Genomic DNA, 27,869 nt, shown 5'->3' with positions numbered 1-27,869 from the left:
AAAATATTATTGTATGGATTGTACAAAACTTACAACTTCTTGAAAACAAATGGAAAATCAAGGATTCTGTGATGCTGTAAGAAGAAATACAGCACCAGCAAATGGAGCTGAGAGCAGATGACTCTGAGGAGGAAAGACTTGCTGGGTGCTGCTAAAAAGTAGATGAGATTTAGCACGTTCCAGGTTACCCTTGTTCACACAAAAAAGATGTAAAAGTTTGGATGCTTGATGATTGACGGTAGCTTACGGAGGAGCAAAATAAGCTGGTCTGAGCTGTTAGATCCACAGACCAGCTCACTGAGAGACAGAGGCAGTTGTGCTTGATTGTGTGTGCTACACAGCTGTACTTTGTTATCACTGTCATACACCTTTTATACTCTAAATCCTGATTCTCTCAAGAACCCAGACTCCATGCTCTCTGTACCCTGGGGCTGTCAGAAAGAGCAAACCCAAAGCAAATGGAGTACAGCTGTAGTTATTAACCCAGATAAAAACTTGTCATTTTTACTATGAGGGTATCTGCTTCGAAGTGCTGAATATATGTAGCTAATTTATGTATACTTGGTTATCTACATCAAGCTATAGTTTGCATTTATTTTGATCTTTCATTAATCTTAAGTGACTGCACCAGCTGAAAACATGCAGAAAGGAAAGATATTTGCGCCTGCCTTATCCTCCTGAGCCCAAATGTGGAGAGGCTTCTGTTGAATCAAAAGGCAGAGAGGGATATTACTTGGGTTTCCAAACTTTGATCAACCCTGATGTCAATGAAATATAAGAGACAATATAAAGTGAGAGGAAGAGTCAAGATTTTCAGGCCTGGATTTAATCATTTGTAAGAAGCTGTAAATATGTCAGAGAAATATTAAGGTGCTGATCCAAAGTCTCCATGAGTCAGCCGAAGCTCTGCACTTCTTCCCTTGGTCATGAATCAGACCCTGTACTTCTGCAGGTGTTACTCTGACTCTGTTAAAACAGTTCTTCCTACTATTTCAAAGTTCCAGGGGCTTCAAATTGCTGAAAGTATGCTGCTCAACATAATTTTATCAGCTGTACGAAGTGTTTTGTAAGTGATAAGGACAGGCTCTAAAGGCCAGGCTGGATGTGGCTCTGGGCAGCCTGGCCTAGTGCTTGGCAACCCTGCCCAGGGCAGGGGGGTTGCAGCTAGATGATATTTGAGGACCTTCTCAACCCAGGCCATTCTACGATTCTAAAAGAGAAGAGTGTATTTTCTGTTTGCAGTTCTGGATGAGGAGAGGAGCCAGTTAATCACTCAAGTAGCATTTGTTTGCAGGGGGAGGCTTTAGCCACACGGTTCCACATTCAAATCAAATGGGGGTGAGGGAGGGATGAGGTTTATTTGTGAACAATTTGGCACTCTTTGAATAAATTATGTGAACTTACCACACAAGAATAAGATCAAAATCCTTCTCTGCCCCTTCACGCCTATTTTGTATATTTATTTGTATCCTTTCCATCTGATTCAACAAATGAGCTAAAATAAACATCTGTTACTTTTCTGGGATAAATTTAGGAATTACTTCCAAGATTTCAAGAAGGCCTTTCATAAAATGGATAAAAATAATGATGGCTATGTAACAGCATGTGACCCACAGAGATTTCTACAAGAATTCAACTATCACCCTGATCATGATCAGTTCAGCAGTCTTCTAAATAGGTGTGTATGTACAAGCTTGTATTTAGTGTTAAGCATATTAGAAGCTCTGACAAAGCTAATGGAGAGGACCCCATGCTTAAAACTGCATATGGGTGAAAAATGTTTTTAGGTTGGGTACTGGCTCTGCAGGTAAAGAGAGTGAAAGGACTGCTTAAGAAAGATGGTGTGCTTTGAATCTGCGTATTTGTTTGCTGGTTTTATGTATTTATTTCACTGTAATAGAGCAAACAGGTGAAAGGGACCCTGTTCAAAACAAAACCAGAAATAAATCAGGTTATAAAATAGCAATAACTTTCAAAAGATCCAATACTGCTGCCAAGCAGCTTTTAATTCTGCATGTTAAAATGAGAGGAAAATTCTCATGGTAGAGGCTGAGGAACACAAAGGACCTGTTCCACCATTGGGTAGTTGGGCTTCTCTGCCCCAAACAGCCCCCCACAGGTCACAGGCCTGGCAGCACTCAGTTTTGTCTACAGCCTATCAAATGAGACTCTTTTTTTGAAACAATGTTAGCAAAGTCTTTTTACAATTCACCTTTAATTGGGTGATCAACTTTTTATGAATTGAAACCTTAATAGGAATCTGCTGCTTGTTTCTTTCTCAAAGACCTCTTGATGATAAACACCTCCATTCATTGTAATTTTGTGCAGATTATTCCTTTCTTGATCCAAAATAGTCTTTTCTAAATAATACAGAGTAGATTAGCATATGCATTTAGTTTTATTACTAAAATTTTAATGCCCACTTGGCAATTTATTTCTCAGCTGAAATGGTGTTGATTATTTCCTTTTCCACACACTGTCTCCAATATTGGAGCCAGCTTGACATGGGTAGTATGTGGGAGTGCTGTGCAGCTGCAAGATGCAAAATCAGGGCTCTTGAATATTTTTTTTTTCTTGGTAGCAGATATGGGGTCTATAGTTAATTTCTTTTCCAGCCTGTTTCATAAAGCTTCCTCTTTGTTTTACTGGCTCTCCCCATTAATTAGACATTCTTGTAACTGGATATTCTGGTGATTGGTAGCTGAGGCATTGGTCCCTGGTGATTTACTGTGGAAGCAGATGATGAAAGTACATTAGAGTAATTCATTTTTACACAAGAAAATCAGGCTTGCTTAGTGGAGATATCTTCTCTGTCAAGGCTTGGCTCTCCTAGGACTTGCCTTGACCATTATTCTGACCAAAAAAAGCTTAATGCAAAACTAAAATCTCCCAGCCTTTCTCTTGTAGCATAGGAGCTGCTTACTTAATGCATATGTGAAAATAATCTTCAGTATTGATTGAAGTCTGTTAAAAAAAGACCTCTCTGTTGCTGGTAATTCTAAGGTCAGTTTGAAATCATTTCATGGAAGCCAGTGAACCTGTATGAAAAAGTCCCAAAGTATACTGTAATCTGAAGACTTTCGTTGTCTTCGAATGATAGAAAATTCTGTAAGCTGACTACACTGGATTTGTACTGGGTAAAGGTAGAGCAAGCTGCTGCTATTGTACTCCCTTGTGGTAATGAATTCTACAGGCTCATTAGGCGGGCTTGAAGTCCTTGCTTAAAATACACCAGGTGTCTTTTCATTAAGTGGTCATGAGTCACAGGACATTGCAGGAAAGTAGCTTTTCGTGTTATGGTTAATGCTACTCATTTCATCTTAATTTTTCGTGCTAAATAACCTTTATTCTCATATACTATCTGCATATGTGAAACTTGCCTTAATTCTAGACTTTTTAAAGGAAACTATCCATCATTGAATAAAAATTGATTTAGTTTGGTAACTCAAGTTCTCTGCGCATACACACACACACACACAAAATAAAAAAAAAAAATCCCAAAATCATATGCAAGAGCTCATCTTTTCCCATGGTGATATTTGATGCAAAAATATATTCAGTGTTGTTACCTGGAGCTATCTGTAGTCAGCTGTGTAACCCACTCAGTTTCTGATGTGGCAGAACAGGAAAATCCCCAGTGTCCCTGATCTAGCAGATGTTTCAGCAGACATAAATCCAGCAAGTCGTGCATGCAGTCCGCACAGCCCTTGGGCTGGTCTCCTAAGTGCTGTCTGACCACAAGTGGTCTGCTCAGGATCCCATACTGATCATGGGGCTTTGCAAGGCTGCAGCTGAGGACCCGTGTCCTCTGGCCACATCGGTGATGACAAGCTCAGTCGCAGACTGTGATCGAAATACTCTGCTGTGCTTCAAAAGCACCATATTAATGCTGATGGACTGGAAGGTTGTGTGCTTGGGCCCAGGCTAAAGCAGGTCTCGAGCATCTGGAGACAGGTTGGAATCTTCACTGGGAGCGCAGTTGCATTTAATTGATAGGATTAGTGGCTTAGACCTGAGAAAGAGGTTGGGCTGGAGCTAACAGGATTCATACACTGATAGCACAAACATATCCTGAAGCACTGCTGCAGTACAAATAATACATCATAATAATTAATCAGTGCAGACAACAGTGAGATAATTACTTAAAATCATTGATATCTCATTCTGAGCTTTTCCCTTAGCCTAGCAATCAGCATTCATGACAGCAAGCTCTCTTATTTTGATTTCCTGAGAGCAATTGATGATGGCAGAGCATCTAAATACCAACAGAGACAAAAGCAAGCCACACCACCTGCAAGCTTTGCAGCGCTCAGCTTAGAGCAGACCCTAATTAAGATAAAAGAAATAGTTGCATCATCTTGTGATTTGTTGTACAAGGTAAGTTTCACGTGGTCATTGCGTTTTTCTAATTCTCTTTTTTCTGCCTGGCTGGAGACTAGTCCAAAGGCTTCAGAACTATTCTACTATTAATTGAGTGTTACCAAAAACCTTGGCCTTTGTAGGAGCAGCATCTTCTGACAACAGCAGACTTTTTAATTGATGATTGCATTCTGGTAACTCCACAGAACAAACAAATCATATGGAGCCTCAAGGTTTTGTGAAGATAAGTATTGGAAAGGAAAAAGAAAAAACAGCAAATTATCTGACGCTCCCTCTTCCCCAAACCCCTCTGCCTTCTCTGTTTTTTGTAAACTGCATGGAGGCCTGTGAATGTCTTGTCTTTTAAATATCTCTGTTGATTTTCCTAAGCTGAAACTTACTGTAGGTAGATATAATGTGCTACTGCAGGCAGGCATTATGGCTTTATCAGTGTGAGATGAAAGAGCATGTAGCAACAGAAGCTGCAGACATATGATCAGATGAGAAGACATTATAGTGGCTGCAGAAGTTAGCACCTGTCAGCCGGGCTTCTGCAGCTATCTGCATTTATGCACTTGGCCTCTCCTGGCTCTGACATAGACAGATAAGGCGCATTAGCTGTCAAGCAGCAAGCTTCCTGGTTTTCCCATCATAAAATGAGGATGATAAAACTAACCCATTTTCTATAGAATTTTGAAAGCCCTGAATGAGAAAACGCTATTAAGTAGACTTAGACTGTTGTGTTGGAGTCTACTGAAATGCAGCAGCCTCGAGACTAAATAGTTCTTGATGCCACAGTTAGATTGTTTTCAAGCATGGAACAGAATAATCAAAAAGACCTTAAAGGAAACATTCCTACCACAAAGAAATGTAAAGCCATGGCATCTCCTCTGCAGCTGCAAGTCCAGTTTAAGCTCGTGGTCTTAGGGGTAGGCTTCTGTCTCATTGCTCCCATATCCCCAGCTATATGGTCCTCCCACTGGCCTTGTGTTAAAGCTAGTGCTTGTGTTCCTGCCCAGTGATGCAGGTCAGGAGCTTCAGCCTGACAAAAGCCTGAGCAGTTATGCATGGCTACAGCAAAACTGCTGCCAGCACAAGGAAGGGGAAGGAAACAGTGGCTGGGAACGTGATGGGGGTTGAAGTTTCTTTTCATCAATGATTGCATCTTTGAAATCTCAATCTCTAGGCTCTGCGGTTACAAACAACACAGGCTTGCAACAAAGACATCACTAATGATGTCACTGCTACAACTGGAAAAGAACACGGAGCCATGGGAGATGCTATTTCTTTACAGAAATCTCTTTTCATGATGTTTGGAGACACCTATCATGCTGTAAACTTCCTAGGGCTATCTTGCCATTTTTGGCCACTAACCACTGGACAGGCCACTGACGTATTCATGATTATTTTGCATTTGTCACAGTAAGGGAAAAAAAAATACTTGCTGTGCTCTGCATTATTAAAATAGAAAGCTGATAAATACAATAGCACAAGTTGGTGTTTGTTATATTTTAATGGGACACACCTGGCTTCAAAATGGACAGTAGTATCTGTACTGTTAGCCCTAGGTACTTTGGGAAAAGTCACAGTTTTGTCTGTTGAAGGTATGAGATGAAAATTACTTTTGGTATGAACAAATAATTCATTCAATCTTTCAGTATATCATTTAGTGTTATCCTGACTGCAAAGATTGACTCATTTTCTCCATGGAGAGCCAGACTGTTGTGGGAAAAGCAAAACTTTTCCTCATTCCCTTTATATGAAAGAATAAGTAAATTATGCCTTTGTTTCTGAGCCATTTTTTTGAGTAGAAGTCCCTCCCTCTTACATTATGGGGGTCTCTAACAACAGAAGCTTAGAAGGAAGTATATTGTTAGAAAGAGGCAGATCTGAAAGCACAATTCCTGAAGTCCAGCTAGTTGAGAAGAGAGTACATCCCATCCCATCCATGACATTTCTACAACTGAATACAATCTCTGAAGTCTTATAACAAATAGTTTAAGATTTTCTAGTGTTCAAGATTCCTTTGGATCCAATGTCCTTTGGATATAGCGGTGTTTGCTTTACTGCTAAGCACGCTTCATGTACATTAAAATATACAGTTTTAAACTCATTATTTAGAACAGTTCTAATACTAAACCAAAACTTGCTGTATTACAGTAACAAGACACCTTGTTAGCCGAGTAGTATGACCTTAATATGAAGTTTTGAAAGGTGTAATCATCTACATTTTTTTGAATGAGTGGTGCACACGTGCAGTATCACTAATGAGGGGCAGAACAGAATGAAGGGGCATGGTTAAGTTGGTAGCATCCAGGCAGCCTGGGAGTGGGTATGACCTACAACTTGTCCAGACCTCAGCACTTTGGCCACTCATCTGTACTACTCTCTTGTATGTCACCTGCTGCAGCTGTGCTGAATCTAACCTACTTGCCCAGGGAAACATGGGGAAATATTCCACCAAGAACAGGCTGGGCACTGCGTGTAAGGAAAAATGAGAACAGAGCAAACAAGTTTTCAGGATGAGCTGACACTAATGAGAAGCAAGGACTGCTGAGTCCTTTAGGGAATAGGCAGAGGAAAATAAATTTGCTGTACTAGGAACTCTTTTTGGGAACAAAAGGCAGATCAAATATGCTCAGGCGAATTTCATTAGAAGTATTTCTAATTAAAAATATATTAGGCAGACCTCAAATATTTTTGTTCGCTTTCTCTCTTGTCTTAAGCACTGCCTGTTCTGGAATGTTTGGATGCTTTGTATGATTCCTATTTGTTTTTACTGCAGGTTGTTGTTTATTTGCATATTTATACTTGTGGCACAGAAATGCAGGCTATTTTTGGATTATTTCAACAATTGCTTTTCATTTTTGGAAGAATGGAAAACTTCAAACTAAGTAAGGTTCTGGAAAATGTTTTTTGTTTCTTCATGTCTAAAACACCCGTAAGGAAAGGCATGTGGATCTCATTTCCATAGGAACTGCTAAATGAATATGAAAACAGACTTCTCTTGTGGACTGTCTACATTTGCTTAAATAGTTTGAATTCTTCCTTCTCAGGCATTTTCTCTAGTTGATAAAGGAGACACTAGAGTAATTAAAACACTAGAATTTCAGCAAGTGCCTGACCGTTTCTGCTTTAAATTATCACACAAGCAGTTCAGGAACCTTCTCAAGAACCTTAACCTTTGTAAGGAGCTGACAGTAGACTGGTAAGCTTTCCTAAAAAACATAAACCTCCCTTCAGAGGTAACAGTAGCCACCAAGCTATTATTTTCTTTAACAGATAAGATGTATTAAAAGTGACTGACAACCTAAGCATCCAAAATTCATGCATCTTTCAGTTGATCTCTGTTGAGGTCCACAGAACCCTTATCTCCTTATGAACTGCTCTCAGAAGTCTGGCACTCCTGTAGATTTAGGGTTAAACACAGCAAGCTGAGAGCATGGCCACAGATGCTGACAGATCACCCCAGCAGGATGACGTGGAATGTGGGATACCCTAATATGCCTGACCTGTCTATATGGACTGAAGGGTGGGGAGGAAAGCGAGTGGCACCAAACAGTAAAAGCAGTATGGATGCAGCAAAAAGGTCAGACATGGTGATCAGCCAAATACAGAGAAAATCTCGAACTGCAGCCATAGACAGTTTCTTCTGGTGCTCTGAATGTGTATGCTGGAATAATTCAAATTAGAGTTGCTGTTCTCTGTGGCAGAGGTTTGTATCTACAGTGTCTCAGTTTACTTGAGGCAGACTGCAGGAACAGATCCTTCAGTTCATACTCACATCATCCTTTTTTGTCAGGCAGAAATTCTTACTGCACTTGTAAATTACGGGAGTGTGTCAAAATATGTAAATAAAAGAAGTTTTTATCCTATTTTAATTTCAAAGTTTTTCCCCTCCCTTTAGTGTCTTCCATCTATCTTCTATCTTTTCCAGTGGGAATCAGGTATAACAGTGAATATACAGGTGTCCAAATGACATTACCTTGCAGTTCATTTTCAAATTGGGCTGAAGGCCTGTTACTAAGTAGATGGCAGTTCTAAGGAAAATTAAATATGCAAGTACTAACTCTAATCTTACATTCTAAGAAGTAACTGTGTTTCATTTACAAAAATGTATGCTCGAAGCACAAATAAAATGTGGAAAATAATAATCATCACCCAGTGGAAAACCATATAAAAAGCCTAACACTTCATTGCCATGGCAATAATAGAACGTTGTGCTAAACAAATCCGTGTAGAGCTATATGGTGGTTGCATTTTGTGTCATAAAGCAGAAGCTGGAAAACTAGTGAGATCTCTGTTTTAGCCTCCTCATATTTGAGTCAGAAGTCTGCCAGGGTTTGAATGCTTCACAAGAAAAGGAGGAATCAGACTTCTTCGATACAGGAGGACCCACAAGCAGCTCCAAAAGTTTGTCCTGTGTTACAGACTTTTTTAGCGTGCTAGAGACTTTTTGCAAATCAGTTACCAATAGGCACAGATTTACCATAGCGCTTATTATAAGTGCAGCTTTATTCAAAATTTTATAAGGATACTTAAATGTATTTTATTCTCTGTAAATTTAGCATTAATATTTATAGTAGTGCAACTGTTACTTTGTCCTTGGTGGCAGGACTACATTTAATTATAGTTATTTATAAAATAGTTGGGAATTTTTAAATATTTATGTTTTCAGCTTGTTGAAATTAATATGCAGCCTTAGCAGATATAACATCACATGGCTCTCAAATGTAAAACATTGGAATACTTTTTACAGGTCAGAAAGGGCTGCATTTCCCCATTATCCTGCTTTCTGCTTATATAATTTCAGTTGCTTTCAACCAAGTTGTACCAGCCCAAGGACCAATTGCGTGAAATACACCCATATGATTTTTTTCAGAATGTTTTTGTGTTTTGTGTTGTACTACTGATCTGCTTTCATCCTGACTTTAGAGCGGATTTCTGCTTTTGCTAGGGAAGGTTTTGCTGTGATGCATTCTCATCCTCCACGTAGGTGCTAAGCTCCCATAACAACTTGACAAGCTGCACACTCCTAGGTTCAAACTCTGAAAAAGACACATTTTAATATGAAATCTCTTCAGCAGTTACTCCTCCAGGACCCTGAGTACCTCCCACTTCAACTTACCAAAAAATAAACTACCTCCACATCTTTCAGGAAGTATTTGGTCCACGGCAGGACTGGAGCCTATGTGGCTTTTTTCAAAATCAAACATTCTCCTTGAATGCTTTTCTGTGCTGTGTTGGTGTAGAAGGGATAAATCCATCATTAAAACCCCAAATTAATCCACAAGGGAACATTTTTGGAAAGACAAAACAAATATGAACCAGATTCACAGCACTGGTTCAGCTTCCAGATGCTCTCAAATCTCATGTTAACCATTTGGGTTCAACCCCACATCTCCCATGCCTTTGCAATTTCATCCCACCTCAGGTTCACATGTATTCCAGGGCTCCTGTGCACGCTCAGGGAGAAGTCTGGTTGTTAAATTATTCACTTCATCCAAACATGCTACAGTTCGGGCCCATAAAGTATGTATGTAAATTAATGAGATATGCAACTCATTCAGGCACATTAGGAAAACTGATCATTATGCCATACAATTTGATCACTGAAGTATATTAAAAAGTAACAAGTAAAGTATGCAGCTTGATCATTAAAGTACGGAAAATTTACTGAACTAGTAAAGTATGAGCCTGGGATGACTTTTGTCTCACATGGCACCTCATAAATAAAGCCCATAACCACAAAGGCAAACATTCACAAACCCAAAAACTATACAGGTTTAGAATGGTTTTTCATTTTTTGTATAGAAAATAGCTGGATAAGAGGAGATGCTAAAATCTTGTGGAAACTGTTTCTAAATATTATATGCATCACATGGATGTTTTGATGGCTTTGACATATGCTAATAAGCTTTACATTCTGATTAACTCTCTACAATACAGTCTATGGCATCTATATGTCTAATCTGGTTTATGTGTGTAGGATGCCCACTGAATTACAGCTCTGTAGAGCTCTTAGGGCTACACAACATGAAAATAGAACTGTAAATAAAAGAAATAATAGAAATGTGAAATACTTTATGCCGTATGACTGCAGCTTAGTATTCAGGCAAGGAAGAACTGTGGTTATGTCACTTAGCCCTGATATTGCTAACCATACAGAAGATAGGAAGAAGAAGAGCTGAAAAAGGAGGAAGGAGACAGAGAGGACATTGTCTTGGGTGGGATGCTATTAACCACCAGTGGGCTTTCGGAGGACTTTTGTAAAAGTCCAGACTCTGGAGCTGGGAATAAGCTCACCTTCTAATCTAACGATTAATAAGACCTGAATGGAGCTCTTCTGTATTAAAATAATAAAATGCAATCTGCTCTAATGCAAACTACAGTTGGGAATCAGACATCCCCCCACTAAAAGAGAATGTACTCACACGTCCTTCCCCTCTGTGAGCTATTTCAGTTATGGAAGGGAAAAAACTAAAGAGTGTATTAAAAGCAATAGTAGAGGGAGAGCTGGTCAGGTCTACAACAGCGAGGATTTACACAAAATCAACAGACCAGCACACCTGCAATGAGAGGAGGAGGGAATGGGATCAATTGCTGTTTGTCAAATGGCCTTCCTGGAGCTGGGGCTGTCAAGGGATTTGCTGAGCACTTGGTAAACTGTAAGTGTCAAGTCCAGCAGCGAGAAGGAAGAGGCCAGGTCAAGCTGAGATACCCCAAAGCTGTATCTTCCTCTCCTTCTCCACTTTGAATAATAAACCAAAAGGTTTAACAATATACTTAGAGGATACCACAACCAAAGCAGCTCAGAAAATTTATTTCTTGAAATAAAATCCCAGACAAACTACCCTGGCACTCTAGAGCCAGCGTATTTTGGAATTTTAATTTCATCCCTGCTTTCCACCTTGTCCCTCATGATGCTTATGCACCTACTTAAGGCTGGAAAGCAAGATTTTGAAATGATGAACTGTTCTTTGCAATTAAAGCCTTTCTTTCACTCTGTATTTACTGTGAGAAGTGGAAAAGGAGAAAGGAGGGGTAATGGTTTTGGGAACACAGTATTGGGCCACCAGATGTACTACTGATGGGCTAGACACTGGTGGGGACACAGAGGAGTAGGGAATTCTCACTGTGGCTCCTAGTTCTCTATCCAGTTCTACCTAGGCTTATTTAATACAGCAGATATTTTAATTACATGTAGAGGATAGTGGCATTTTTCTAGATAAGATCAAGTTTGGCAAGTAATCAAAAGCATTGTGTTAAATCACTTTGTCAAATCATCATGTGCCATTACAAATGCTAAACATTACAAAGAGTGTTTTACCCCATAACTGTGACCTCAAAACTTGCATTTGTCTGTTGCAAACTGTTGGTCAAAAGGAAAATAGTGCATTACAAAATGACCCCCAATGGAGTTTTCATCTTTTTTTTATAATTGCATTTATTATTGCAAGCTCTTGTTGCACACCAGGTATCAAATCATCAGCCAGCTTAAATCAGCATTCAGGTTAATGAAGCTAGATTGATCATTGCCAGATGAGAATACAATTCCACTTACATGCCAGTGATAAAAAACAAGCCTCTCTGTAATACTGGAGCTTTTTGATCAGAATCCGAGAGCTAGATCTGGCTGGCCAGTGAGTTACTGATTACGTTGAGTATACAAACAAAATGCATTTCCACACCAACCCCACTCAGACAACTAACTGTGGCTGCCGCATACCAGGCAGGAGCATTGTTCGTGGAAATCAGCCTGAAGATACTTGTTGTGAGGGTAAGGGACAGGCCCATGGGCTAAGCACAGAAACCCCAACAACTATGTAAATTGTCAAAAGGATGATTACTTCTGGCAAAGGTCATTCTCACTTACAAAAAGGAAAATGCATCCTTTTTCGGGGGAGATACAAGAGGCTTCTTACACAAGCAGTTTCCCAAGACCTTTGTTTTCTGAACCTTCCCAGAAAGGGGAGAGGTCAGACATGTGACGGGACCAGCGAAATTGTAATTTATCCTGGTGTTCTGATTTACTTTATAAATAAAAATTTTCTTAATAGAAAAATTTCCCAGAAACAAGAAGGAGCTGCAGGGATGGAGCTTCACTGAGCAGGTGTGGGTGGTGGAGCCTTCTTTTATTACTAATCAGCATAGTTATGCCATTTATAGAAAAGGACATGAGACTGTGCAGGGAACTTTTAAAGAAGAAAAATGCAGTACTGCTTTGAACAGCTAGTGATCTACATAGAGCCGCCCATGAGAAAAGCCTCGTCTCTCTCACTGAAAGCAGGAGGGGAAAGTGGATTTACATGATCCTCTGAAGGCACCCCAAATTCTGTTACTCCATCTCAGTCGTGAGGTTAAAGTGAGACAGAAGCTAAGGAATGTGCTGCGTCTAAGCTTTGTTTCAGATGCAGAAATGGCATTTAAATACATAAATGCCCAAGCTGGAATCTGAAATTCTAGGCTCCAGCACTGCTACTTCAGCCAAACATGGTTATTTTAGCTGTTGATGGCATACACTGAATGCATTATCTGAACGTAGTAGATGAATGTAAGGCAATGAATTAATATAAAAGGTTTTCTAGTTTTTGAGCTATGCTTTCCAAGAAGTACAAGTGATTTTTTTTTTATTGGCTCTCTAACCATTTTAAGATCAAAGAGTACCAGGTCTTATGAAATAAACAGAAAGCTCTTGAAATTAAATAAATTAGGAAAGCTCCCACTTTCCAACTGTATTTCTTTAAAGGGCTGCACAGCAGTAATACTTTCCCTAAGTCTTTGGCTTCATTAGAATAATTAAAAGCAGAGGTAGTCCGCAGGCAGAAGGTTCACCCAGTGCTAGACCGAGCCTGGCAGTCTTCATTTCCTGACAACAGAAACGGCCTGGCTCTGCATGCACAGTTCCACTTCTTGTGATTCTTCTCTGAGCAGTGCAGCTGTAATACCTATCCTGCAGATGTGTTTTATGTAAAGCGTGGTTAATTGTGAAAAGTGTTATTTGCATCTGAAAATAAGGGAGTCTTTTCTGATGAGAGGCAGGCTTCTCGCGGTTCTGTAGGAAACATATTTTCTTTTCCAGTCAGTTATAACGATCATGTGAGGCGTGACAAGGGAACAGGAGCTCAGGACCAAAAAGCCATCTGTTTCTTCTTTGGAATTTTGCTTTGCATAGAGCAAGAAGGTGGCAAAGCTTATACGCTTAAATACGGAGGTATAAAATACAGTATTAACATTCAACGTGCTCTAAAGAAATGTCTTTGTGTCTTTGAACCAAAAGCAGATTATTATGTTTTTAAAACCAGAACCTCTTACCACCGTGCAGTAAAAATGGCTACCACTTGTGTTTAGGAAAACTTTACTTCCAAGATATTTTACATATTTAGTTTAGACAGTGCTGGTGGGTGGGAGGTTGGCTTCCGTTCCTGAAAATAAGTAGTTGCTTTTTCAAAATTCTGATACTGCTTTTTAATTACTATTATTGTGCCGTTCCTGAGACTAATTTTATGAGTCAATCTTCATTTCATTTTAAAAACTGAGGCTTATTGGAGGCAGAATGCAAATGTTGAATAGACTTCACTGATGTTTAATTTTATGAAATATAGTTTTTCATATGCACAGTGAAACTTCTGTGTTTCAGGTATGTCTATAGAAAAGCATAGCAGTTCTTCGTTCTGCGGTTTTTTCTAACCAACTGTATTTTGTAGCTTCTGTTTCTGCTTGCCTTATGACCTTTTACTGCATTTACTCAAGATGTGGACTTTCTCACTGCAGAATGCATAATGGGAGTTTACTTACTAGGAATAAGCTTTGGTGCTAGATTTTAAAGGCAGCACACTGGCATTAAGTTTGAAAGCAACACACGGAAAATAGGATCGGTGCACACCTTGTGCAAGCTTTAACACAGTTCTCTACTCTTCCCTTACACAAAGGTACATTCTGTACCTTTGCAGACCTCAGCTGCAATGTTTAGCTGCCATATTCCTAATGTGGATGACCAGATCAAAAAGGGCCGCAGTGAATATACCTGGGACTTAGAAATGAAAGGAAAACAATTGCCCTCTCTTTCATTTCAGTACTGAAGTGCCCTGTAAATCAAAGAGATTTTCACTGTGTGCTAAGAACTATTCAGATGAGAAGAATACATTTGGGATATTTGGGCTAGTTAGCCCCACTTCCCTTTTTCTGCATTAGCAGAATAGCCCTCTTTGTAAGATCACCCAATTTTTTAGACCTTTGTAAAAGTTTAGATCAGTCTTGGAATTCTGTGCTTTTGTTGGCCTGTCACCAGTTGGATCACGTTTATAGTGAGTCTATTTTTCCCTTTAACTACTTGCATAGCCCCTTTTCTCTTTTGTGGTATAAGCCAGAATTCCTGGAAGCAGGTTTTACTGCCTGCGGGATCTCCAAGGCCGCCTTCTCTGTGGACTTCTCTCTCTTCGGCTGGCTGAGTGCCACACCATGATTTATAATTTATTCAGTAGATCCATTACTGATTCTGTGTGTATGTTTTGTCTAGACTGAGGAAGGGCAAAAAGTCATTCTGCCTAAATTTTCTTGGGAGCTGTCAGAGAGAGGCATCCTCTCACGGATACCAGAAGTAGCAACCGTTCGCTTGAACATGATTGCATGAGATTTTAAAGATATTGACTCTTCAAAAGATAACACAATATCAAAAGAGGTGTTCTGGAATATTTGCAACCAACATTTTCAGCATCTGACAGAAGAGCAAGTAAGACAACTGTTTTATTTTTTATTGCTAATTTAAGTGTACAGCTAAGTAAATTGGCTATGGCTATAGATATGTGTTTGAATGCTATTGTGTATAGGATAGAGGTTTAACAGTTTGGAATAAATGAAAATGTTTTAAGACTATCCCGTGAACATTTCTTGCTACACTTGAGAATATTTTTTTCCTTATCTCTGACTGTGGCTGTGAACTGTAATAATCAGAGGCTTTCCAAAGCGAGGTTACGGAGATGCTATTGCTAATAATGAAGGTGTGAATTGAGAGTGCAGCAGCTTTCTTTGCCCAGCTCCTCATCTGTGTATTTGCTGTTTTAAAAGTTTCTTTTTACAGTTTTAAGTTAATTCACTTCCAGGGTTGATGGGAGGGAAAAGGCATTGTCAGCATAGAACAGAGAATACTTCCCTGGGGATCTAATGCAAATTCATTTTTCTTGGTAGATATTTTGTTCTGCTGTCCTTGGACAAAGAAAGGGGCAAGTATTTGACATTGCCCAGCCATCTCTCAGCTACTTTTCTGAATTAAAGATTCTCCTAGATTAACACCAGCAAGGTTTACGTAACCTTGAATTTAGCTCCAGTGACTGGAATCATGACATGAATCTGACACTACAAACCACCTGATTAATCCCATGCTAATCTCAGGGAACTTGATATTTTTGTCCTTCCTAAGATTCTGCTTCTATTGAGCTTACAGCGAAAACAGTAATTTTTTATCTTTGCTAATGCTGTTTCATTTTGAATTTTGCTGGTCCAAAGACAAGGTGAATAATAAGAGAGAGTGAACCTTGACTACAAGGTTTTACTTAACAGCACTCCAGCCTTCATGCCTGTGACTGTGTCAGTGTTTTTTGGCAGCAAACTGAAAGACAAGACACAGTCTCCAGAGTCTTGTGCATGTCTACAAGCCAGAAAATTATTTTGGTACTTTGCTCATTGCAGATACGTGCTCTTATTTTTTGGCTCTGTATTTCTCACCAACACTTCTGACTACAAATTGCAGATAGGAGTGGGGCCTGCTTGTAATTACATCAGAGAGACTGTACAGTCTTCTGTATTATTGGGCACTGCTATGCATGTGTAAATTAGCAAATTAAAGCGGTGAAAAAATATCAAAATATTTTCTGCTTTACCCTTGAAAATAATATAAATTATATAAAAGAACAAATGATCTTGTGCTTCAGCCCTAGTAGTCATACTGCTGGTGAGGCACCAAGCACAACTGCTGAGGCTTTGTGAATCCTGAGCTTCCAAACCAGACAAAAGCAGAAGAGAAAACTTAGTGATATTGTTTCCTCATCTCTGTGAAGCACTGAGCAGAAGAGCCAGGGTTGACTTATGGCTGAGACCACGCCAAGACAGGAGAGCAAACATACACCAACTGTGTTGTGAAAAATCTCGTTTCTTTCCTTTTTGGAAGCAGTAAGGCAGGCATCTCCTGCTGAAAAGTCCTCCAGACAAGATCCTGTCTACTTTACAGTCAAGAGGAAGCCAAGGGGCAGAGGAGCTATTTTATAATTTGAAAGAACCTCAGACAAGTTAAGAAAAAACTTCCTGATAGAAACTGTCATCCATAATAGCAATGAAAAGCAGGCCTGAAGAGCCTCATTTATATAAGCAGCAGCCTCTCTGTGAGATTCAAGCCCTGTATGTTCAGAGATATTTTGATTTTGACAGGCCTCCCAAGGATATGCCTACGAATAGCTATATGAAGATGCCCCAGGAGGGCCTTCCAATCTGGGTGCAGGATTTGCCACTGCTAAACCAAACCCCTGCTGTTCAGGCTGTAATAGCTGCTCAGAGTTGTTACAACAGTGTTACTAGCAATAATATTCTAGATGACTTCAGAGAAAATGCCGTCTTTTATCCTTTTCTGGATAACAGTCATTTACTGTTTGCTGCTAGCAAGGCTAAGTTGAAATCTGTATCAAGTCGCAGGCGAATACTTTCTTCCTAAAATTTAGCTTCTTGGTCTTCTGAATTTTTGTGACCTTTCTCGTAAAAAGTACTATGGAGCAAATGGGGTGTTGATTAATATCTTCCCAACTGACACCCCCCTTTTTATAACAGGCCTTTTCTCCTCTCTGCTTGAACTACCTTGATGTGCTTGAACTACTTGCAATCCCCCAATTCCCCCAAATTTCGTTGAGTGTTGAAATAGTTTCTAACTATAGCTAACCCAGCTCATCAGGGTATTGTTGTATTTAATTGAAGTTTGTAATACACTTTGAGATCCTCATATGAAGTGTAATCACAAGTGCTAAATAGAATTGTTTATAATTCATAATGTGGTAGCAGCCAGGCCAATGGGGGAAAGTTGAAAGGAAATTCAAAATGTATCCTTTGCCCTTTGAAGTTTGACTGCAACTTGGCTCATGCATCAAAGAGGTGACTAGTTTCCTTTAGGGTTTAAGTCTCTGCCGAAAAAGATCAAATCAAAAGCAATCTGAGGTTCCCAATTAGATTTATATTAAAAATCAATAATGAAGACCCTAAAAAGGCATACTGATGACTCTTGAAACACTTGCAAAATTAGTGCAGCTCATTTAAGGGCAGACTGTGATAATCCCTGCTTTGATTAGTAGCTTATATCATGAGTAGTCCCATTAAATTCAGTGCAGCTACTTATGGAATGAAGGGCTGTTCAATGGAAAACATCCTGGCCTTGTCCTTACAGAGCCATGCATCACTCAGAGGGCAGGGCTGCCCTGCCCTGCTTTGTGCCAAGCAGACACCCTATCCCCACATATGCTTTTAGTCCAGCTGCTGCTTCCAAGACCTCTATAGGCTGTCTGTATTGTACAGATATGGTTCTCAGCAGTGTATCATAACTATATGTGATTCTAAAGGCTGTAAAGATTTTCTGCTATATTCTTTCCTGCTGATTCCTTTATGCCCTCAGGGTGAAATAATTTGTTGATGCAAATACAATAACTGGAGAACCTTAGTGGCCTACTGAGATGGTTGTAGAACTTAGGTGTAGCTGATAGCATGAGAAATTTGCCGCAGTGGTACTTAGCTAGGATACATGTGCACTGTGGATTTGATTTACATCTCATGATAAAACATTATTCTTCTATATGGCAGCTTAATCTCTGTGTCTAATCACAAGACGAAGTAGTCTAAACGTACACCGAGGGCCGAATTCAATTAAAAAATGTCCCGCAGAAATCCCTTTTTCATTGTTTTCCCAGCCTTGCTCAGGCTTCTGTAGAGAAGCTGTGATTTTTAATGTTTTTTGTAATAAGATGGACCCTAGGATTCCTTCTGTTCCAAATCATCCTCTCCCTTTCTTTTCAATATACTTTGTCATATCCTTAGTACCTTAGAGGATTCCGGTTTCGTAAAGCTAGCATTTACAGCAGTTATCTTTCTTCATCAGTTTGAAAATCTTTGGAACACAGTGGATGTCGATGTTGGTGGATGATTGAAATATCAGGAATTTTCTAAGAAATTCAGCTCAGAACAGGTAACAATGTCATCAACCACTCCCAGTGCTACTAGTCCTGAGACATCTACCAAGCCAGTTACCTGTGCATCCTCTCAGCCTGAGCATCCCAAGACATCATCTTCTCTAGTGGGGCAGGAGAGTGTAAGTATGGTTGTTTTATGAATTTTATCAATTTTCACTCCTGTGCATAGACTGAAAATAATAGTTTTGGAACTTAGAGCCAGTATTTCTATTGATTGCCCATGAGATCTGGCACAAAGCCTATTAATAAACAAATGGGGTTACTTGCAAAATAATTGCTACAGTGAAAAAATTGGGCTAATCAGTAACTCCCCTAAAATCATACATATCAATTTATACCAATAGCATTCTCTGCTATTACCTTGGACACATCCATCAGATCTATATGGCAAAAATTCTTTTGTTGTTTAAGTACAGTCACATTTCTGAGAACGAAGTGATCTGCCCAAACTACAACAGCCCAACAGCTGCAAAAGCAGTAAAGCACATAAAAAAATGTAAGTGGTTGCCTGACAAAGCCAGGCAGGACTGGTAGTTGCAGTTTGCTAGCCTGTGCAAAACATTGTGGTCTTGCTCTGCTTTCTGGCAGATGCTAAATTATAGTTGTTGATGGCTGGGAGTCAGATTGGTAGACTTGCTATGAAGACAACTGATCCAAGACAAATGAGAGAATTTCATGGGAAAGGGAGTAGTCTTGTTTCACTTTGGCATCCCTATCTATACTTACTATGGCAGTAATGCACTTTGGTCCCCTCAACTGCCATTTTGGCCTCTTATGCTAGTGGCAGAATTGACAGAAACGTTAAGAAATAATTACTGGCAAAAGTATTTGCTATCCACTTGTGGAGCTGCATGTGCTTGTACCATGTTCTTTGACTGTGACCAAACCTACAAAAGAAAAATAAAATACTAAAATTATTAAAGTCCTATAAAATGCTTGAGTTTTCTGACTACTTCTACATAGAGATGTTTAACTACTGAAAAAGAAATAACAGATTGAGCAAATTAAAGATGCAAACAACTTGTCACAGCTGGTAAATCTAAACATAGGCCCATTGCTAGCTCAATTAATGCATTAACTGTAAGTTCTTTCGTGAAAAGCCAGGCTATTAGCATGTGTCCTTCATGCTTTGATCCAGTTCTCAGAGAAAGTACTGGAAAATTTCTCATTACAGTCTGTGAATGCTTGATTGGATGGTGCAAGACCGTAGGAAAGGAATGTAAGTCTCCCAGAATGTATGGCTGTTGGGAAGACCCAGCCAGCCTGAACACCTATTAAGATTCTTCTCTGTAGCATTCGTTGCATGGAAATGTGTGAGTCCTCATCAATCCTGCACCAGTGAGACTCCTGTAGGAACACTGGGAAATCTCAGAAAACATGAGATTATTTGTTGGACCTAGGAGCATAACTATGACTTGTGCACCCAGCATATAGAAGTAGGCTGAGGCTATACATCCAAAGTACTGCTGAGACAGCAGTCAAAAAGACATTAAGCACTGGCATCTTCTCACACTGTTCTTTCTGTGGCTCTGCATGTGAGACCGCAGAACTGAGTTTCTCAGTAAGAAATCAAAGCACTGTTGTTGCATTATTCAGTGATTTTTCATTATTTTCTTTGTTCTAAGATGGTATTACGCAGCTTTTCTAAATACAGTATCTGTTCTTTATTTAAAAAAAAAAAGTTTGGAGAAACTGTAAATGACTTACAAGTAAGATAAATTTTTAAAAAGTGGTTAAGGCTGAGTAAGCGAATAGTGTCATTTCAACACTTCGAGTTTTCTAACATTTCTACCTACAGTTTTGCAAAAACAATTCAAATCAGAAATGGCTCAGATGGTGCATTAGTTTCAATGCTGGAAGGCCAGGATCCGAATTTGTCATTTGGTTGGTTATCTACAAAATCAATAAGACTTGGTAGAAAAATTACTGTTATCTCTTGGTTTCAGACATCAGCATCCAGCCATCCTCAGACAACAACAGAATGTTCTGCGCCTGTCCCTAACTGGGAAGAAATAGAAAATAAGATAAGAAAGAATATCCAGTGTTCCTGGAGAGACATACTGAAGCTGTGTCAAGAGAAGGATGTCAGCAAGATAGGAGAAATCCCAGTGTCTGACTTCCCAGGTTTGTTACCATCCAAAAAGTGCTTTATTCATTCTCAGATGTGTTCTGTTTTCTTTCTGGTGTTCTGGCTATGGGCCTCCAGTCACGTTGCATTCACGTATGGTTGCTCCAGGTCCCACCCTGCTTGTGCAAGGAAGAACAGCTTACTGTAGCTTTGGGTGCAATAAAATTCCTGTTCCTATTCAGAATTAGTTGCCACTTAGAAAAGGAGTACATGGCTTTGCTTGTTGATAATTTTGGTTTGTAGCCAAGTTATCTCCTCACCTTCCAAGTACACAGCCCTTATTGTACCTGGTGAAGTTTGAATAACTTTGCCAGTCTCTTCCTTGTGATCTTGCACGTGCTTCTGGTTTCTCTGGTGGCAACAGCTGAATACCTGTTGATTTGAAAGGACCCTGGATTTTACTCTCAGAGAAATTGAGCTACGCTGTTCTTATGTTGTGTTCTCTTCCTGAGAGAGTGTTCTGTGCTTTTGTCAGGACGTCCACGCGTGATAACACAACATACACTTGTGTAATCAAATGTAAAGTCCTGGGTAAAAAAAAATATGTTAGCTTATCAGAAGATTAATTTACAGTCAGTATCAAGGCATATTTCTTGTGTGTTTAAAATGAAAGGAACATGTTATTAGTCTGCTGAAGCCCTGTTAAATGTGAACAGCTGCCTCTGTAAGTTTAGATGTATGTACATACCTGCATATAGCAATGGCTGTGGAATATATTTATGCAGAAATCACTGAAAGTGAACACGTCAACATATCCCTGCTAAAACTTGTGAACACAATACACAATTGTCTGTTTTGATGAGTGACAAAGTAAATGCTATTTCTGCATTTCTTTATTATTTCAGATATAGCAGAGAAGTTCCATTTGGATTTAAGCAAAGAAGAAATTAGCCAAATAACAACAAAATACGATATCAAGAAAAATGGAAAATTTGCATACTATGACTTCTTTCAGAGCTGTATTTTGTTGTTAAAACCACAGAAAAGCACACTGCTACAAAGAGTGATTATACCGAAGCCACAAAAACCGGTACGTACAATGCTTATAAAAATCAAAATTACATTTTTTTCAGTTTCTGCTGCAGTGACAGAGTATTCCAGCATTCTCTTGTTTAATCTCACAATATTAATTTCTGGTATTCGTTTGGTATCCTCTTCAGTTTGAGGATCTAACTCCTTGTGATCATGTTCCCGTGTACCCAAGTTGGATGGTAAATTGGCTAAATGTGCTAAAATTTGGATAATTACTACCAGTAGAAAACATAGGACCTGAAGTTTCAAGTGCTTTTGTTGAACTAAATAAAAATCAATTTAGGAATAAAAAGTGCTGTAGATGTGTCATGAGATGGCTGTCATTCAGCAGGCTGTGTCCCAGCCCCATGCTCAGCCCTGTAAGAAAAGTATGGAGGCACCACTGTTACCAGTCACTAAAATCATGTTGTAGCCATGACTGGTCAAGCGCATTGTATCCATGCAGCTGTCCTCCTAACACATACCTATTCCTCAAAAGACAAAAGAGGCCCAGCAAAACAGTTAGCCACAGGCTGTTGCCCTTATGGGCAGGATGTGACAAATGCCTATAGTAGTGATCTAAGACAGGAAAGATGAAAAGAAGCATAGAAGACTGGCTGTAGAGGCCCAGAAAGGAAGGCACTGGTAATAGTGTCCCGATTAAATTATGTACTAGGAACAGTGCCAAAATCCAAATCTGCTCATTCAAGTGAGCTGTTTTTGACTGTGCCTAATTAGTTTAGATATGGTTAGTAGCAGCATTTTATAGAGAAATTACATTACTGAACTGTTCTCAGATGTGAAACGAACAGCTTGCTACCAAGGTATGAAGAGAGTATCATCAGGAATTATCAAGTATTCACTACCAGTAGGGACAGAAAGGTAGAACTATTAAGTTTTGCATCAAAGAACCTCATTAACTTACATAAGGTTTCCTTTATACACAAATTTGATGCTGTAAAATTTCATCCCAGTATACTAGAGTAGATAAAGAAGGAATTTTTGAGTCCCTACGTAGTTGTCTCAAATCACTTTTATTTTTCCTGTTCAGAAAATGCAATGAAGGTCTCAGTCCATGTTTTGAGCATCTTTCTATAATGTAATATTCAAAGTGAAATTTCCTCATTGATTGCTCACCCCATTCCACCTAGTAAGCAGACAGATGCACATCAAAAGGAATAATAATTAATAATGGTAATAATAATAAACCTTTCCTTTATGTCATAGGCACAGTTCTTTCTCTAAAGCCTGAGAGAAGCATCAAGCCTCCACACTATGAAAATAATCCAAGTTGCATTCGCTGTAAAAAGCTCCTTCCCTTATTTCAATCCACAAGAGTACTCAGTATTTGGGGTTGGAAATTGCATTATTCATGTATCCATGCATTCCTCAGCTACGTATTCTGAAGGCAGAACGCACCATGAGCACAGAGCAGTGGTGTATCTGACCACCATGCCTGTTACACAACATATAGGCACAATACAGTGTCTGCTTGTGTCTGCCTGTGTCCACCTAACAGAGGTATAACATCCTCTGTATGTTTCCTTCACAATGAGACATTTGTAGAGACTGTAGCATCAAGTGTGCCTGGCACAAAAGTGGCATAAGTGACATAACCAATGACAAGTGTAAGGGAGAAGCCTGAGGTATACCTAAAGAAATAAAAGGGCAGCAGAGCAGATCCAGACCTTGAAGGTGGCTCCAGGCCTGCTGACTTTGGGTTCCCAAAGTCTCTTATTCATGGCAGTACTACAGTAATAGTTGTGCAGATCACAATGTGTAACGAGCTTAGCCAGGATAAAACAAGGAAAGGCATTTCCTGTGGAAAATTAACTCTATGTTCCAGCTATTTAACTGCAGAGGTGTTAAAAAACTGACTACAAGGTATTATAGCTATAGGGAAGAATGCAGAGTGGGGTTTTGCTTTTCTTAAATCACATGCTGCCCCCATAGTTGGCTTATGCATTCACTCATTTTAAAGCAAAAATTTCACTCTGGAAAATGAACGCTGCAGGGAATTAAAAATGCCTGAAAGAGGGAGTTGAAACAAGGACAAGCGCAACACAAGTGAAAACACAGATCTGAGAAGAAGTAACACTGACTTCAGAATCAGTTTCAAATAATACAGTTAGGGCGTTGACAGTGATTAAGTAAATATACCATCTGCACTATCCAAGAATATTAAAATGTCATAGGTTAAAATTATCTTATGTAAACAGTATCTTGCAATAATTTGTAAACAAGTGCTTGGCAGCCAGTTCGCCAATTAAGCCAGCACTACTTTCCGATACCTTCTCATTCTGCATTATTGTTCTGCCCAGTTGTGTCCATTGTATTAATGCTTGTCCTTCTCATCCAACTTTGACAGATGAGTCCTGGACCGCAATCCATGTTGTTCTACAGCACAATGCTGAGAATTCAGCCCCAGATCTTGCACTGCTGGAGACCAATGAAGCGCACTTTTAAATCCTATGATGAAAGTCGTACTGGACTGTTAAATGTTGCAGATTTCAGACAAGTAAGCTGTGTTGAGCAGTTAACAGTCAGAAAATTGCAGTACTTTAATGTGAGCTTCCTGATTGAACATTTTCTGGAAAATGGTGCCGAACTATGGTATATAAAGTCATCCTGGCTTCCCTCTGTAAATTTAGCTCTGACTATTACTTGTGGTAATCTTTCTCCACATATGATTATATATTCATCAGGCTGAGGGTCTTAGTGAGGTCCTGCTATAACAGCATAAATAAAGCAGAGAAAATCTTAGTCCTTATCATAGAATCACAGAATGGTTTGGGTTGGAAGGGACCTTAAAGACCACCCAGTTCCAACCCTGTGCTGTGAGTGGGCTTGCTACGCATCAGCTCAAGCTGCTCAGGGCCTCATCTAACCTGGCAATGAATGCCTCCAGAATTGGGGCATACACAGCTTCTCTGGGCAGTCTGCTCCTATACAACCTTTAAATACAGAGCTTTCACAAATGCATAAGAATAGAGGTGTTGGCTGAACCCAACAAGTCCTTTGTGGAAAGTAGCTGCAGGATCCTGTAGACTTCCAACTGGTGTCTTCCCTTCAGAATGTGAAATGGACCCAAGCAGTCCTTATCTGAGAGTCTCTATTACTCATTTCTCTCTTCACTCTTTTGTGTGGAGTACAGTTTTGTACCAGGGGAGGGATCCAAAAGCTCTGCAAATATTTTGGCACCTTGTATCCCCTCAAATAGCAAATACCTGTGTATTCTATATATGTATATTACATCTGGAATTAATAGTTGCTTCTTCATCTAGATCTATGGGGATTCTGATTTTTACTCAGTTTAATCTTTACAAATTTCAATGTATTCTACACTGTTTTATTTAGGATTAGTAATCACAGTGTGTTCTAGAAGAATTGTGAATATTTGCTATTCAATTGCAAAAAAAAATTACAATGGGTCCCTAAACTCATTTAATGCTGTGTGCATTGAGACACCCCTTGGTATTATTACTGCTTTAAAGAACTGATAAACTGGTGGAAAGGATGCTCAATCACAGCAAGCAAATGCTTAAATGCAGTAAGTAATCGTGGGGTGTGATTCTGAAGCTTGCCTTCCCTGGAGCTGCAGAAAACCAGCCTGTTGCCTGGCACTGCAAAGAACAGCCTAAACCCCTTTAGATTATACCAGTCACTGAACTTCTCTGTAAATCTTTACTTATTTAGTATTGGTGGGAACATGATATTTCCTGGCACAGCCATGTAACTGAAACCTAAGTCCCTACGTGAAGACTGGGGGATGAGAAGTACCACTGTAGCCATATAATCTTCATGCCACAAGCTCCCTGGCTGTCACTACAGCTTTTTGCCAGCCTGGGTACTGCCTCAGGACATCAAGCTTAGGGGAGTAGGAATGAAGATCAGACTTGTTAATTTGTCATATTCCTCTAGGACATGTGATGATTATCTTTCCAAGTTAAAGCATTGTCAACAATTGCAAATCAAGCGTCTTTAACATGACCTAAGCTAGGCTAAAATAAACAAATAAATAAATACGGTGACACTTCATGGGCTTAGATGAAGAAGCCATCCCCAGTTCCAGAATACTGCTACAAAGGTGTTAGTCAGCCATTGACAAGGTGTAAGGTGTTTTGTGAAGGAACAGATCCCTTTATTTCCTAGGAAAATTAAATTTACTGAAATGGAGAAATTAGCACCCTCCTAACTTCAGTAACACTGCTATTTACGGTTGTACTAAATGCACAATTAGCAACTTCAGATGCTGAGTTGTTGGGAGGGAGTTGCAAAACCAGTAAGATCTTTCCAGAAAGCCAGTGATTAGTGGCATGGCATACCAGTACTAATAGCTTTGCTGGTCACTGGCAGGGTCCAAATTCTCAAGTTCACGTGAAACCAGAAGTAACACCCAGAAATTAATGTCTTGCTTGCTTTCATATTAGGGCATTATGAACATTTAAAACTGCAGAAGTACTGAAAAATGCACTAATTTTTAACATTAGGTGAACCAGATTAATCCTGTTCAAACTGGGTAATCCCTAAACTGCTCAAAAGGTATGCCTACAGGCCAAGCATTTGTCCTGTGAAAAGTAAAAACACGGAGTACATGTGGGCATTATTATGTACGTTGGGGTTCGCACAGTTTGAGTGACAGTGTTATTCCTTCTGTTTCCCTGGATGTGAACACTGTAGATCATCCAAGAAGGATACAAAGGAAGATACTCCATCTCTCCATCCCATCTCCCAGTAGTACTTAAAGCCTTCTAAACATGCTTTATTTGTACATTTGCTTCTATACACATAGGGGCTCCCCATCTTCAGTGCTCCCCCTAACGCAAGTGCTGTTTGGGATCATGAACGAAACCCCCTACATACACAGGTTTTCAGAAATGTATCCCAGGAAGCCAATATTGACATGGAAGTCAAAGATAAAAAAGAGGATTTGATTTTCTACTATTCTAAGAAACCTAAGATAGGATAGGACTAAATCATGAAGTTGTTTTGTAAAGAAATTTTAGCATAGCAGTGTTTTTATTTCTTCCTCTCCAAAGGAAGAATAAATTTTAAAGTTGCTTCTGTCTTTTACAGGTTCTTCATGAATACAAAATCAACCTATCGGAAGAAGAGCTGTTTAACATTTTGGAATACTATGATAAAACTCTATCTTCAAAAATATCCTATAATGATTTTCTCCGGGCATTCTTACAGTAGGATTTGGTCAAATGCAGGAAACTGTAGATAAAGACAGTGATGGATTTACAATTTCAAATTTCAAACTAATAAATTAATTGAGAATGGCTTTTTGTATCTATTCATTAGAAAACTCAAAATACTTTAAAATTCTGACAGAGTGGTCCCGTGTTGTGGATTAGATCTACATACTGAGAGAATTAATTTTGCATAATCCATTTATCAAAAAAGAGGCAACAATTAACATTGTCAAAATAAGGCTTCTTAAGACATCTCCAAAAGCCATTCTTTTAAGAAAACTCTTCTTTTCAATTTTACACATTTTATTAATGGCAAACTCTAATTTCAGTAAAAAGGTTTACAAGGCATACTATTCAATTTCCTCAATTGTAATTTTCCAAACGTATTACTTTTAGTATATTAGCCATCATTATTCAAAAAATCATCCCATTTCGCAGTGATTCTTTTTCCTGTACTTAGTGTCGTATTTGTCTTGTCAAGGACATTAATTTGGAATGGCTATTAAGATGCCAACGGTGAGTCGACACCACTCCTTATTGTATTAAAACTGTTCCTCTACATCTGTCAACAGTTTAGAAAAGAAGGAACCAACGAGCATTGGCTTCTTAACTGCAGATAGATTCCCAGTGTTAGTCATGAGGTTTTATTTTTTAGAGTACAGATATAAATTAAACAGTAAATTGCAAGTAAACCATTTGGTTAGATTTCCCAATTCTAGCAAAATTCTGTTTGAATATCTTGTGAGATACTTAGATTTTGGGAAGGAAATTAAAAAGTAATTGTTTTGACTGTTGAACTTCTGAGATAGTTACAGGACATATGATCATCAGAGCTTGCTTCCTGGCATTGTATCAACAACTAAACAATTACCTGATCTGAAGACTTGTTAGGTAAATATGTCACTGTTCGGTTCCTGAATTAATATTCACTGGTATACTGAAGAGCTCTGTCCT

At 39.1% G+C, this 27,869-nt stretch overlaps 1 protein-coding gene across 3 annotated transcripts; it reads left to right on the top strand.

Annotated features, from left to right (window-relative positions):
- Positions 1-8,591: 8,591 nt before the first annotated feature.
- On the top strand, positions 8,592-27,004 carry EFCAB6 (EF-hand calcium binding domain 6). Of its 3 annotated transcripts, XM_019621531.1 has the most exons (7): positions 8,684-8,772; positions 14,879-15,091; positions 18,488-18,697; positions 20,525-20,702; positions 21,552-21,736; positions 24,086-24,235; positions 26,794-27,004. In XM_019621531.1, the coding sequence occupies exons 3-7, from the start codon at positions 18,581-18,583 to the stop codon at positions 26,914-26,916; spliced, it is 753 nt and encodes a 250-aa protein (XP_019477076.1). In that variant the 5' UTR covers positions 8,684-8,772; positions 14,879-15,091; positions 18,488-18,580; the 3' UTR covers positions 26,917-27,004. The 3 variants fall into 3 exon arrangements, with proteins under 3 accessions (XP_019477085.1, XP_019477076.1, XP_019477082.1); XM_019621537.1 differs by lacking the exon at positions 14,879-15,091 and having other exon boundaries at positions 8,695-8,772; XM_019621540.1 differs by lacking the exons at positions 14,879-15,091; positions 18,488-18,697 and having other exon boundaries at positions 8,592-8,772.
- The last annotated feature ends 865 nt before the right edge of the window (positions 27,005-27,869 follow it).

The sequence above is a fragment of the Meleagris gallopavo genome, chromosome 1 (assembly GCF_000146605.3).
Source record: "Meleagris gallopavo isolate NT-WF06-2002-E0010 breed Aviagen turkey brand Nicholas breeding stock chromosome 1, Turkey_5.1, whole genome shotgun sequence".
Taxonomy (NCBI): Eukaryota; Metazoa; Chordata; class Aves; order Galliformes; family Phasianidae; genus Meleagris; species Meleagris gallopavo.
Note: the sequence above shows the minus strand (reverse complement) of the source record. Positions and strands in the feature narration are given on the sequence as shown.

Excerpts from the sequence above, each read along its gene's own strand:
- EFCAB6 (XM_019621531.1), top strand. The coding sequence starts at position 18,581 with ATGTCATCAACCACTCCCAGTGCTACTAGTCCTGAGACATCTACCAAG. Across the intron at positions 20,703-21,551 it reads CCCAGTGTCTGACTTCCCAG|ATATAGCAGAGAAGTTCCAT; the intron begins GTTTGTTACCAT and ends TTATTATTTCAG. Across the intron at positions 24,236-26,793 it reads ATGTTGCAGATTTCAGACAA|GTTCTTCATGAATACAAAAT; the intron begins GTAAGCTGTGTT and ends TGTCTTTTACAG.